General features: G+C 41.0%; 1 protein-coding gene across 2 annotated transcripts in view; it reads right to left on the bottom strand.

Annotated features, from left to right (window-relative positions):
• Positions 1-3,334: 3,334 nt before the first annotated feature.
• abhd18 (abhydrolase domain containing 18) overlaps positions 3,335-15,284 on the bottom strand; it is a 52,944-nt gene continuing 40,994 nt past the window's right edge. Inside the window, exon 14 of one of the 2 annotated variants that reach the window (XM_022757109.1) lies at positions 3,335-7,257. In XM_022757109.1, the coding sequence (XP_022612830.1) occupies positions 7,200-7,257 (58 nt within the window). In that variant the 3' untranslated portion in view covers positions 3,335-7,199. Of the gene's footprint in view, positions 7,258-8,927; positions 8,951-15,284 lie in introns of those variants that run through there. The other variant, XM_022757110.1, reaches the window with a different exon arrangement.

Below are 15,284 nucleotides of genomic sequence, written 5' to 3'. Positions count from 1 at the left end.
AATGATTCTCTAAAAAAATTATTTTTCAAATTTAAATAAATGAAAAGAAATATCTTGCTTTTCCAGACCTGTTCTGTCTGACAACAGAAAGATGGCTCAGTGACAGCACAGGGGCCATGAGCGCTGATCAATACGCACAATACATGTGCAGAACATGTCAGCTGCAGATATGAAGACAGTATAAGGGAATGTAGCGAAACAAAGAGTTAGGTAGATTAACATGATCTGTAAGGTCCTGTAATGTAAACAGACCTTCATCAATGTCCATCAATATATTTTAAAGAAAGGACACATGTTACTGCAGTCATTATATACAATCAAATAAACAACAATAAGACCTGGTAAGTGGTAAGAAAAAGTGACAAATGTAAAAATATATTTAGTAGCTGCTGATCAGAGCTGCTCAATGTTCAGGAGGAAGTTTGGACCATTCTTCTTATAGAGCTGCTTCAGTCAGACAGATTCTCAGGATGTCTGGTGTGGGCGAGTCTCTTCAGGTCTGGGTTCTGACTGGACCACTCCAAAAGGTGGATTTACTTTGATGTTTAAGGTCATTGTTCTGCTGCATCAGCAGCTTCTCCTCAGCTTCAGCAGGTGGACAGACACCCTGACATGATCCTGGAAGAGACCTTGATAAACTTGATGATGTGGAGCTGTCCAGGTCCAGAGGCAGCAGAGACCCAGATCCTGATGCTCCCTCCACCCTGCTCCACCTGGAGGATGTTTTCATGTTTCATTCTGTGTGGAGCTTCTGGAGTCGTCTCAGCTGAACGTCCTCTTCACTGAATCATGTCCATCTATAGACAGTCTGTGTGACTGTGGACTGATGAAGATCTGAACTCTGAGACTCTTTCAGCTTCATGCTCATCATCTCTTCTTCATCCTCAGTCTCTGAGATCTTTGTTGTGAGGCCTGGTTCACATCAGCTGATGTTTCTCTAAATGTCTGAGTGTTGGTTAGAAGTCTGGTTTCACTGACTGACTCCAGGTCTGATAACTCCTGACTCCACTCTGGAGAGAGAGGTTGAATGGTGAATGTTTGAACAGGAACAACACAATCATTTGTGTTATTGGTTAAAAGAGATTGTGATGATTCATTATTGTGACTTGGAAGATCTGATCAGATTTTAGGACAAATTTATATAGAAATGCAGATAATTCCAATATGAAAGGTGGTAGAGTTCAGTAAAGAAAATATTTTATATTCCTATAACTGATCAAATACAATAAAACTCCAAGGTTATTAGTGGGGCAGTGACTCCAGAGATGTTTCCAGACATAATGAGAAAACTGCTTGGAATATAAATTTGCATCTGATATGATTTTTCGTCTGAGAGTTCAATCACCTTGTTAAAATCACATCTTCTCCTCCATCATTCAAAAATCCACAATATGAAAATTCTAATATTCTTCATTTCAAAAGTTGAACTACTAGTCAGCAGATGTCTCCTCCTCCACCCTGTCAGATCCAGGTTCAGGTTTCCACATCACACAGGTGGAAGTTGCACATTGGACCATGACTGGCCTCCACTGTAGTTGTGATGTCACAAAATAACATCATGCGTCTTAAAAATGTACCAATGGTTTTCTGTTGCCAGTTTTGGAGGTGAACATCTGAACAAACACTCTTCTTCCATCACAGCACCAACACATACACTGTGAATGACGTTCACTGACTTCAGATGCTGCTTGTTGTTATGTCTTTTAATTTTCACATTAATCATGTGAGTGCTTAAATCTTATGTGAGTGACAGGACTCTCTGTGTTTGTAGGGACCAGGTCTGGGTCCCACAGGAACCTGTTCTTAGAAACACCAGATCAGCAGCCAGTGTGTGTTTTCCTAAACTGGTCATTGCCACTGGTCAACACAACAGCATGTTGGTGGACTGGCTCGGAGTAGCTGTTCCCTCAGGTGGACTGGTGCTGGGCAGTAATTACAGATCCAGCCTTTTCTTCACATGTATCCTCTTTATTCTTTACTGTGCATTTGATCATTTGTCTTTAAGGCAAAGGACACATACATAAGTCACAACAGCAGGTTTATTCTGTTAATTATTTTAATGCAAATTTGAAAACAGTCAGATTGTCGTCAGCAGGAGAATGTGTTCAGTGGGAGTTCAGAGGATCAGACTAAGACTGGAGCCATAGTCGGTGTCAGGTGATCAGCAGAGACTCTCCACTGTCTACATGACTTGGTTCATCAGGGTGTACGACCTGCAGGTCTCAGATAAGATCAAGAGTGCTCTCTGAAACAGCTGTTTCTGTATGCAAACACACACTGCAGTGTTTCCCACACATTCATTTATCAACATTAACCACCACATATTGATATTCTATTTTTTTTTACATTTCAAATGGGTAAAATCTTATTTCATTGTAGAGCAGCTCAGCATCTCTCTCTCTTTCTGTGTTCAGGTAATCCTGTGCTCCAAACTGACCTTGAGGCTCCAGGTCTGATGCGTGCAGTTAAGACACGTTCCGAACTGCCATCCAACCAATACAACAAAGAAATCCAAAACCACATCCACATCCCTGTTTATCCAGAGTCATAGAAAATATGAACTATTTGTGTGAAATTTTGTCATAATTGCTGTGAAGTCTTGAGTAATGACTAAAAAGTGTTTTGTGAGGTCACCGTGACCTTTGACCACCAAAATCTAATCAGTTCGTCTTCATGTCCAAGGGAATGTTTGTGCCAATTTGTGACATTCCCTTCAGGAGTTCTCAAGATACTGCTTTTTAAAAGGCCAAAATCATGTTTTGTGAGGTATTGTGCCCCCCCCCCCCCGAGCTATTCTCACAATACATTCTGATTGAGTGGGAAACACTGCAGTTTCTTTCCTTACAGAGTAACTGATTGTATTCTATATTTATTATGACAAGAGAAAAACCAGCAGAAGAAGTACTTGGTGATTTCCCTCCTCTGTCTGTGGCTCTCTGCTCTGAACTCATTGGTTCCTGCTGACGACTTGAAGCTTTAAAAACACCACAAATACAGTTTGACTTTAAAGAAAACACTCATTTCCTCAAACAGCTGATCACTAGTTTTGAAACAAACAGGAGGTAAGAGTGCACCTTTTTGGGGCTACTTCACATTTATCCACATTTGGTGCTGTACTGAGTATTTGGGGCAGTGGACGGTGTGTGTGAGTTTAAATTAACTACAGTGCATGTTCATGGTGATGAAGGAACATTTCACTGATGTGTTTTAATAGATCAACATTTTATTTTGTCTAAAACTTTGTATTATGACCAAATATAAACTAATGACCACAGTTAAAATCAGAGGAATCTGATACATCAGGCTTTCTCACTCTCTCTCTCTCTCACACTCACTCACTCACTCACTCTCACTCACTCACTGTGGTTAACGCTGCACATGGGATTTGTTGACAATAAGAAAAATAGAGATTTTTACTTGTCTTTTCATTCTGAAGAAAGGGTCATTTTACAGACGTGAGCTTCCATATACTAGAGTGCTCTGGTTTTAAAACCCACAGAAACCTGAGCACCTTAATTTAAAAAAACAAACTTTTAGGTCCTAATAACAACAGCTTTTTCAGTCAGCAGGAATAAAGTCATTAGATTCTTATGTACAAAATTTGTACAAATGTATAGGTATAAAAAAATCAAGCTACTGAAACTTCGACCATGTATTTGCAGGTAGTGTGGTGGATGATGAACAGCCTGGTCAGGACTAAGAAGGTCGGCTGCGTCAGTGGCACAAACATCATCGTGGAAATGGAACAACAACATGGCACGGTTAACTGGAGGATTAGTAAGGGTCAAAGAAAAAACATGACAGCACTTTTTCAACAAAAACAAAACCCAAACAAAACTAGAGGAGCAGTCAGAGAGTGCAGACCTCTGTCAAGGCCAGCATCAAACAACACACACCAGACTCCAGAGAAAAAATTCTAAGTCAGAGTAAATGATCTGGATCTTCCCCAAATGTAATGGGTTCTTCCCTGGTCCATGACACACCCCTCCACCAAGTCTGGTGTAAATCTGATCAGGACTTGTGTGTAGTCCTGCTGGCTGACAGACAGACAGGTGCAAACAGCACCTGCTCAGCAGAGGTAACAAACTGGCTTTCTGTCTGTAGGGAGGAGGGGTGGTTTCTGCATGACCTGCACTGGTCAATGATCATACCTGGGTCACCCCCCCCCCACCTGTGAACCAGCTCCTCCTCTATTTTAATCCAGAGCCTCATCCTTGGATCTTAAATCAGATCTCTGAGCTTCTTGTAGTTGCTAATACTTTATTTTTCAGTCGGCCCAGTGTAAAACCTTTCTTCTGTGTGAACTTGGAGAATGTTTTTGATAATCTGACAGATGGAGACATGCTGACAACAACACACAGGCCTGTTTAGGAACCAACATGACAACAGAACAAATGAAGCCTTCAGGAGAGAAAGACTCTGTAAAAGCTCATCAGATGGTCTGTTGTAATGTCAGCTACAGGTCGGTGCTGTTGTTCTGTTTTTATGTTATATTTGTTCACATTCATTCAGACTATATCAGCTGTGATCAGCTCCTGTCTGATGTTCAGACAGCTATCACTGGATCACTGTGATACTGAAGAGAACTTAAAAACAGCAGGATTCTCTTTGTTCTTCTGGAGGTTTATTGTGAAGGGACATCAGAGATGACATCCTCAGGAAGTGAAATCACATTGAATCCGATCAACATGTGTTTCATGTCTGTGTCTTCAGATCTGACTCAGGACTTTCGTTTATAATTTCACTTCATATCACACATTAATTAAAGATCAACTTCATCATAAACATTACATTGTTAGTGAGCCAGAACTTTTCCTTTAAATGATAAAATATATAAACCGAATTCTGATCAATATTTCATCAGCACCGTCTCTCTGATATCAAGCCTGAATATAGAGTCCTTTTCACCTGAACCACACTAACGAGGCTGTAACTGATTAAATGATCATCAAACAGCATTAAAGATCAGCAGAACAGAGTGTCAGTAGGTTTCAATATCTTCTAATACTGTTAATATATCAAAGAGAGTGATTTCAGTGTTTGTGTGTGAAGTTGCTGCAGTGATACAGACAGTGCTGTCAGCTGCACAGAGACTAGAGTGTGTTAACTACAGTGGGGTGCAGAGGTCTGGGACCACTTTGTGGACCCCCCCTGCACCCAGAGGTGAGCATCCACCTCCATGTCTGAGCTCTGTGCTACTGTCTGTATCACTGCCTCCATCTCCACAGCAACAACATGTAGATGCATATTCATTAGGGATTTGATCATCTATGGTTAATTGTGGGAGTGTTGTGGGCAGAGCATGAGGCTGCACATTTTCAACTTGATTGTAATTAAAAGGGAAATTGTGTGGAGGTGTGTGAGCGCACAGGTTCACTTTTAGTCTGGATCCTACACGGTTTTATAAATGAAGCCCCTGACCCCGTCACCTCAACAAGGTTAAAGTTCAGGTTATTTGAGGTGAGGCTGTGTGAGGTACTGATCTATAGTCAGTGTGTTACCTGCAGTAGATTCAGTTCAGAGAAGCAGCAGGAGCTCCAGCACAGAAGCAGAGTGATGAGCTGCTGTGGACAGGCTCAGCAGAGAAACATTTATTTTAGCCACTTAAAGAATACCAACAGAAAAGCTGATATCAGTTGAAGTGTTGCTTTATTTTGAATATTTTCGCACTGTATCTGCCGTCAAACAGACCATTACTTTGGAACTACATTTTTCAGCTGCTGAAATGCTGTATTCCTATGCACAAGTGAGCCTACGTTTGGCTGTGTCTGACTCAAACAGCTCAGCTGCGGAGTAATACATTGCACGGCCTAGGTGAACTTGTGTGTAGGAATATGGCAGTTCAACAGTTCACAAACTGTAGTTCCAAAGTAAAGGTCTGTTCGACGGCAGACTGGTGAAAATATTCAAAATAAAACATTTCAACTGACATTAACTTTTTTCTGTGGGCATTTTTTAGATGATCTAAAACAGGTTTTTTCTGCTGACCTCATCCCCATCACTCAGCTTTTGTGCTGGTGCTCCTGCTGCTTCTCTAAACAGCTGATCTGAATCTAATGCAGGTAACACACAACCCTATGTCAAATAACCGGAACCATCATTTTAACATGTCGTTCACGTCGATGAGTTAAATTACTCAGGATGAAGATCCCCCCCACCCCCTCGTGATTTTTGTTCTGTCTGAGGCTTTACAGTGCATTGTCACAGCAGGAGAAGCACAGGTGGAATCAATAACATAAATAACAGCTGCCTTCCATTGAGATCAGCCAGTTCAGGCTCTGTTCACCGCCATGGCTTAATGGAACAGAGCCAATGTTACTGTTATTTGTTCCACCTGATCTTCCTGGTGTGACAAGTCCATGTGTCAGCTGTGAAAGAGGAAAATAGTTCCCACTGTCAGATAGATGACAAAGGCTGCAGGAAGCAGCTTCAGCAGGTGTTTACAGGACCGTCCCACTGGTTTCACATGTTAACATCCAGTTCACTACAAATCACTGACAATTTACATCACAGCTGACCAAACCATGTTCCCACTGTCCCACACAGCCACTGGCTTCCATTCATTTCTGCAAAATATGAAAATATGTGATTTAGAGTGAACATTTCACATAAATCTGCAGTTAAGACCCAAGAGTCTGCCTTCTCAGAACACAAGGAAAAACAGGTGGCTCTGAACTATGGTCAGCAAAACAAAATTTCCCACTGTGAATGATTTGCAAGTTAAGATGCTAACGGCTGACATTTCCTTGTCATCAGTATTGTACTGATGTTTATCATATACCATAATAATCTCTGGTGTGTAGAAACTGCTCAGTGTGATATCAAAGGGACAGTCTGTGTCCTGTCAGGTGGAACATTCATGACTCATCAGGATGGACATGTCCAGCCTGCTGGTGTGGACCAGTGAACCAGTGAAAACCATCAGCTTACCAAAGTGAATGTAGAGGCCTGAGTGTGCTGGCAGGAACCTTCAGAACATGTTTGTTTGTTTGTTTGGGGGCACCATGGCATACAGCCCTCCCTCTGCAGAGGCAGATGTAAAGAACCAGACAGTGACTGTGTCAGCTGACCTTTATCTGAGAAGAGCCTGTACAGCTCAGACACGTCATGTTTCAGCAGGAGACATCTTCACTGCCATACTTGATGCTGAGGCCTCTGGTCTGTGGACAGGCTGTTCCCAGGGCTTCAGGCTGACATGGTTAGTGCAGGTTGGGATACTTGAGGCAGAATCTGTTGAATGCATCGTATATGGCCTGTCTGGAAATGAAGCAGATATAGAATCAGCTCTAAAACAATGACACGTGGCAAAGAAATGATCATGTCCAGGAGTGACTGTAGTTTATGAATTTGACGATAACAACTGAGAATCTGTACTTTTTCCAGTGGAAAAAGAATTTCACCTCCATTCATGAAAATGAGGGTAAACAGGAGATGTTGAATAAACAAAATCCAAACAGAGTCAACAGGACAAGCTTTATTGTAGAATCCAATGCAAAGTGGGTTTGCACTGGATTGTACAAATGTTCAGTTTCCATGGACACCATCTCATGTCAAGTGCAAATCAAAATTTACAGGAATAATGAATGATTTTTAAAATGTGTAAATATTATTTTTAATGACCCTTTTGATGAAAATCAAGTCTTTAACCTCGTTCACATCCATATAATGTTTTTCTATAATACAAGACATATGATGAGTGAAATAATCGTCAACACCATGACTGAATGTTTCCACCTTGTACTGCAGTGAGAACCAATCCTGTAAATTTGTGGGATGGGGGGTGGGGCTAAATAAACCTGAAACCTTGTCAGTACAGAAAGAGAGAGTTAGCATTAGCACAACTGCTAACACTGTCAACCACCGCCAGTTACAAGCTAACAAACAGCATAAACAAATAAAAGATGCTAACTACGCTAACCGTTCTGATCCGTCTGCTAGTCTCTGGTTCTGGTCTCAACAGACTCCTCATCTGAGTCTGGGTCTGACTGAGGCTCAAACATGTGGCTGAGTCTCTCTGATGTTTCCTCCTCTAACCATCTTGATGCTCTCTGCTCTTTCACCTGTCCACCTGGAGCAGGCAGGTAGTGGGCGGGGCCAAAGGCCTGATCCACATTTCTTCACATCAGGAAGTAAGAGGAGATGAGCTTGAGACCCAGTTTTTATGTGTGAAAACCATGTTCAACTAAATATGAATATTTAAAGAGTTTAAAACATGTCTGGAGGGGAGGAGTCACATGACGCGGTTGGTGAAGATGGCTGCCTGAACCGAGGCTCTGACGAGCATCGTTAAAATAATCCTGTAGCTTTTGTGTATAAGAAGTTATAGAGAGGTGCTTGACACATTGAAATTACTTTGGTCGCATAGGATGGCAAAACAGCTCAAAAGCGGGGACATTAAGAAGAATTTGCGGTCTCAAAACCCACATCATGACAACAACACCACCAGGTCAGGAGCCCCAGAGGCGGCACATGTTAGCCAGGATATCGCTAACATCTTTGCTACACTGCAAAATATATCCAGTGATTTAGCCAGGCTCAAGGACTTATGCCGAACCACAGCCTCGGTTGAAGGTAAACTTTCTTCACTGATTACACGGATGGTGGAGGTGGAGGTGGAGAAAAGGGTGGAATGGCCGGAGGACACAGATAAAGAAATGAAAGCGTCATTGGAGGTTAATCCTGTTGCCACTAAAGCTGAGGTGGAAGACCTCCGTAATAAACTTGAAGATTTGGAGAACCGCAACAGATGCAATAATCTACGATTTGTGGGTGTCCCAGAAGGCAAAGAAAGCAGGGACATGACGGTATTTATGCAGAAATTACTCACTTCTGTCCTTGGCAGGGATGAAACCGTGCAACCACCAAAGATTGATCAGGCGCACAGGGCCCCAATACCACGGCCAAATCCAGGAGAGAGTCGCAACGATCTTGTTTCACTTCCTACACTGGGCTGATAGAGAGCTCATTTTACACATAGCACGGAATAAATCTGAGCTGACCTGGGAAGGTAACTGCAGCGGTCACCCTGCTGAACTCACAACCCCGGTGTCCCCCCCCCACACACACAACCCAGAGACTGTGACTGCCACACCAACCCCCTCAGCCACCTAACCCTGCACTGAACTGTTCTGAACCGTCTCTACTCATTGTCTAGCACTCACTGTATTTATTCCCGCTACCTCATCATTGTAATTCGCTACCTCATCATTGTAATTCATTGTAATTCACAGTGTAATTTATTGTACCCTACATATGCACATCTCCACTTTACTTATGCACACCCTCACTTTACATACCTGTACAGCACACACTTGCACTTTAACTGCTCTTTTGCACTTCTGGTTAGATACTAACTGCATTTCGTTGTCTTAGTACGTGTACTCTGTGCAATGACAATAAAGTTGAATCTAATCTAATCTAATCTAATCTAATCATGACATTCCCCGATTTCTCATGGACCACACAGCTGAATCCGGATAAATTCAGGGAATGTAAGAAGGCTCTGCATGAGTGCAACATGAAGTTCCAAAGATGAAGACACTGCATTACAGGCAGCACCAATGATATGAAATGGGACACAGTTCCGGTCTCCTAAGTGGGCATTGTCCCTCAACCCCTCCCTCAAGCGAAGGCAACTGTCATGAAATGTGACAGTAGCTAATATTAAAATCTATCCCTGTCTAGACTTACCTCTCTGCATCCTTTGGGAAAGAAAAGACAGATCTGTTTTTCTTGTTATTACAGCCTGTTGCTGCACAAAGCTCGGGCATTTTTAACACTAACTGATGGATTACTTGTCCCTGCCAAAAGAATATAACAATAGACGATACAACATGGATACAGTACAAATTTTTTGCCGCTGTTTTTTATCTACTAACAACATCTGATCAGCCCAGTACAAAGACATATCAATTTAATGGGCTAATAATCTGTTTTAGCAGTTGTTAAGCAATGAAACAAGTTTTATTTAAGTTTTAAAGTTCAATCCATGGTTTCATGTATAAGTAAGTCAATCCAAAAATAACTCAGTTGACAGATCTCGGAAGAGTATGGCACTGAGTCAGAGGCAGGTCTCCAATAAAGTTCATTTTCTCCTGATCTGTTGATCTGCAAAATGTCACTTTGATGTCAGAATGTTCTGAAGACGTGATGTGTGGAAACTGTTTAAAATATTTATTTCAGTAACTATGGAGCGAAAGAATTTGTGATAATTTGTGATGTTGTTCACTTCGCCCATTGGAATGAATACACTCAGACCTGCTGCTGGTCTCCTAAAGGGGCGGGAGGTGGAGAAACTCATGTGAAACAGATACAGGAAATAAACGGAAATGAAGCGTCTCAGTTTCTCTACTGTCTGTCTCTACTGCAATCCAGCCTAAGAACAGGGTCTGTCTGTGTGTGTGTGCTGCACAGTGCTCCAGCGTGTGTGAGAGAGAGCTGCCCCGCCCAGATGCAGATGAACTTCTGTGTAGGGACCAGTGAAAATATATCATAGACGAATGTTTTAACCAGAAACAGAGTTGGTGAATGTGCAAGATTTTTTCTCATCTCCAAAAACCTGTTGCAGTCAGTAATTTCTTGTTCTAATGGGAGCATTTTAGTTTCGGACCATGCATTAGTTAGCCTGGAGGTTCGGCCTTTCAGTGACAGGATTCGTATGACTAGGTGGAGATTTAATTCGTCTCTTTTACAAGAATCTGAGTTTAAGAAGGCACTAAGATTCAAATTAAGAGATATATTGAGTTGAATGAACCCACAGCTCCCTCTGCAGGGATTTCCTGGGAAGCCTATAATTTACACTGAGGGGCTTTGTCATTCAACATGCTTCTCATAAGAAAAAGAGGAATACTGCAAAACAGGCTGAAATTGAAGAAAAAAATAAGAAGCTTGAGACTAACTTAGAAGGGAACTTTAATTTTGAAGATCTTAGGGCTCTAAATCAACTGAAGTATGATTATAACTGATTCCTGTCGAAGAAAGTAGAGTTCTTGCTCTTCAGAATGGGACAAAGATATTACGAATCGGGGGATAAAGCGAGTAAACTATTGGCAAACTCCTTAAAACAGAAAGAACTATCATCTATTATTTTGGCCATCAGATCAGAGGAGGGAGAACTAAAAGTCAAATCTGTAGTTATTAATAATGGGTTTAGAGTTTTATGTGAAATTAAATACAGCAGACTCTCAACACGATGAAGAGTGTATAGAAACATTTTTCCAAGGATTGGATCTTCCCAGATTATCTGAATCACAAAAGACAGACCTTGACCACCCGATAACCAGTGAAGAAATTATTAATGTAATTAAAGGACTACCAAATGGAAAAGCCCCAGGACCAGATGGCTTTACAGCTGATGGAACTAACACCTTTGCTACTCAGTATGTACAATGAGGCATTTGAAAGGGGTAGCTACAAGCTACTTTATCAAAAGCTTTAATTACACTTAGTCTTAAATATGACAACGACGCATGTGACTGTAAGAACTATCATCCGATTTCCGTTATACCATTAAACACCAAAATTTTGTCTAAAGTCCTCGCAAATAGGCGCGGGAAGGTAATGATGTGGTAAGGTAATCAGGTGGGTTCTGACAAAAGTAGGCACTTTATTAATATTATGTGGACAGTCTCAAATTCCAATTCACCAATGCTGTTTGATAGGGTGGAATGGAGATTTTTGTTTAGGACTTTAGAAATGTTTTGCCTGGAAAAAGTTTTATTAAGTTTATTACATAATCGACCAGAAGCAACAGTACACACTCATGGGTACATATCGTCATATTTTGAATTGGGGAGACGCACACGTCAGGGTTCCCCGCTTAGCCCTCTGTTATTTTGTTTGGTGATGGAACCTCTGGGGGTGATGATAACTTTCCGGGAGTGACGCGTAATGGAAGCATCCATAAATTGTTGACGTATGCGAACAATATTCTTTTATCAATTTAGGACCCTGTGGTATCAATACCCTCATTGCTGAAGACTTTTTTTTTTTTTTTAAAGTTCTCAGGATATATGGTTGGGATATATCGGAAGCCCTACCTTTGACAAAGCACTGTCCAACTGTAATCTTCCAGGCAGGATGATTTAGATGGCCCAAGCAGGGTTCTTGTCTTTATGGGAAAAAGTTAATGTAATCAAAATGATTTGCATCCCTAGGATTAATTACCTACTTTCCTCCCTCCCATAGAAATTCCAGACAGTTATTTTAAGAGATTCGATAGTGCATTTAAAGAATTCCTCTGGAATGGAAAGCGACCACATATGAATGAGGAAATTACAAAGACCACTCAATAGCTGTGGTTTAGGACTCCCAAATTTGGTTTATTATTATTATACTTTCAGCCTGAGGCGCACTGGGCACTCCCTCAGGAGAGAGCCCCTCCATGGTACAACATAGAGCATTCTGTATGTGCTCCTCTTCCTCCGCTGCACTGCTTGTCCACGGATCCATCTGGGTATGTGAAGGCTCACCCAATCATATCTCAACTTCAGAAGGTATTGAGGAGAATCTCGGGGCTGATACAGTTTGATCCCTATTTAAACAAGGCCTCCATTATTTGGCTACATCCCAAACTGAATATTAATAAAAAAACGTTTTTTTAGGAGGAGTGGGTATAAAGAGGTATCCTTAGATTAGAAAATGTATACAGCAACAATACACTTAAATCATTTGGTGACCTGAAAAAAATATATGGTTTACCTATATCCCAATTCTGGAGATACCTTCAGCTACGCCATGTCTTGCTAAGGACTGCTAAGAAATTCTCAAGGTCATGAAGCAGCCAAATATTATAGGATGCTGATGGAATATGGAGGAGATGGTGGGGTGTCGGCCCTTAGACTTTCCTGGGAAAGGGATTTGGGGGTGTCATTTGATGAACAGGACTGGGCTAGGATTTGTGGCAACTCTCGAATAATGTTGAGGGATCTGAGGGTGAGACTTATTTCATTTTAAATTCTGCACCAATTTTATTGGACTCCAAATAGGCTTTTCAGACTTGGCTTAAAAGACTCAGGTACTTGCTAGAGTGTGGTATGGATGAAGGTAAGCTGGTGCATGCACTATGGTCAGGCCCCAAGATTAATCAATATTGGATGAAGATTCACTGTTAAATTGTCAATGTCATAAAAAGGCAATTTGGGTTCCTAAGTTATATATCCTGGGAGACTGTAAAGTGTGGTCTGCTTTTCCATAACCACTGAAACAATGGAAAGTGACTGCTATCATGATTGGACGACAAATCGTCCTGCGGAATTGGAAGGAACCTGTTCAAGATTGGGTGACTAAATTAGGTAAAGTGGCTTCATATGAAAAGATGTCATATAGGTTGCAGGACAGAACAAAAAAAATATTATGATATTTTTTAATTTTTGGGACTCATTCAAGAGACTACATGTTTCTTTGTTCCACAGACAAAGGAACTCACTTCCCCACAGTTCCTCAATGTTCACACCTGGTGACAACCCTCCCCCAGGGACCTCACTGACCAGTCAGTGTTGGTCAATGTGTGAAATGTGACCCCCCAGAGTGTCACCAAACAAAACCAGATCTCTCTTCTCAGCTTGATCAGGAGAGCAGCTCCTGCTCTCCCCTCTCGGCTCTTCAAGGGGCAACAAGGCCCCAGCCCAGGTCAGCCCTGCTACCTGAAACAATACTCTCGTCAGCCTGCTCACAGCAGACTGCAACACTGTTCTCCTCAACAGCAGCGATCTGCTTAGGATTAACTGAGAGTAAACCAAGTTCTCTTCAGAATCAGCAGCTACAACACAAGGCCAGCCAGCTGATTTTCTAAGCAACAGGAGCCACAGCAAAGTTAGCATGGAACAGCTAACTCTGTGAGGAGAACGAAGGAGATAACAGCAAAGCAACACAGCCAGACAGGTCTTTACTCCACCAGGAAGCCTCCCAACTAACTGGACTTTAGAACAACACTGGAAAGGACCTCTTTGTTTTGCTCCAAGGGCTGGGTAACATTAACTGACTGGGCCTAACCTCTCCTAGCACAGCATAGCACAGCACAGCTTAGTAGCAGAAGTCTTAACTTTGTTAATGTACATGTTGATTAATGTTTTGTTGTTGAAATGTTTGCTTGGGTTGGGGTCAGTCATACAGTTAATAGAGTACTTGTATGTTCACACACTCGGTTCTAGAACCTGCATGAAGTTAACATCCCCCTTAACCTGGTACATTTAGATTACATGAGCTAGGCTAACAAAGAAACTAACACCTTCCCTCCCACACACACCAGGTGGTCTCAGCAGCTATTTTGAGTAGTTTCTTTGTTTACTGCCATCTTGTGTAGTCTTCCTTGTTCAAGCAATGTGGTCACAGTGATCACTTTGAATTGACACAAACACACACATACACCTGTATATACTAGATTAGACATTGCGTTTTTACTCTGCTCCATTGTAAACAAATGTCGTTAAGTATAACTACTGGTGTGTTTAATGTTGCACAAGTGTGAATATTACCAACCTCTACTCAATAGAATTCCAATCCTTCAACTTAACTTACTGTTGACATGGTAATTTGGTTCTGGAGTTCCAGATTAATAGTAATAATTTTAGACTGAAACAATATTGGCTATTTTATATCAGTTTAGGCTGGTGCCCCCGAAGACTATAATTCATTTTAAAGTTACTATTTAATATTAATATTTTAATATTAATGTTTTCTTAATTTATGATAGCCAATAAAATGATAGACAACCGAAGATCCAACATCTATGGTGTCCAGCTCATGAGGCAAAGCTCAGACTCANATAACTACTGGTGTGTTTAATGTTGCACAAGTGTGAATATTACCAACCTCTACTCAATAGAATTCCAATCCTTCAACTTAACTTACTGTTGACATGGTAATTTGGTTCTGGAGTTCCAGATTAATAGTAATAATTTTAGACTGAAACAATATTGGCTATTTTATATCAGTTTAGGCTGGTGCCCCCGAAGACTATAATTCATTTTAAAGTTACTATTTAATATTAATATTTTAATATTAAAGTTTTCTTAATTTATGATAGCCAATAAAATGATAGACAACCGAAGATCCAACATCTATGGTGTCCAGCTCATGAGGCAAAGCTCAGACTCAACATTTTTTATATATTTATATAACTTGTTTCTCTCACTTCTTCAGGAGACACATTCTTTTTAGTTTTATTTACAGAATTGTGTCTATTTATTTGTTATTCCTTGTCATCTCTGTCTTTGTTAATAATGTGTTTAGTTAGTTATGTCTCTTTAACCACAAGAATTAGTCCACTCTAGTCCACTCTATAG

This window comes from Seriola dumerili, unplaced genomic scaffold (genome assembly GCF_002260705.1).
Source record: "Seriola dumerili isolate Sdu_G_001 unplaced genomic scaffold, Sdu_1.0 BDQW01000264.1, whole genome shotgun sequence".
Taxonomy (NCBI): Eukaryota; Metazoa; Chordata; class Actinopteri; order Carangiformes; family Carangidae; genus Seriola; species Seriola dumerili.
This window is presented reverse-complemented; position numbering and strand designations above follow the sequence as displayed.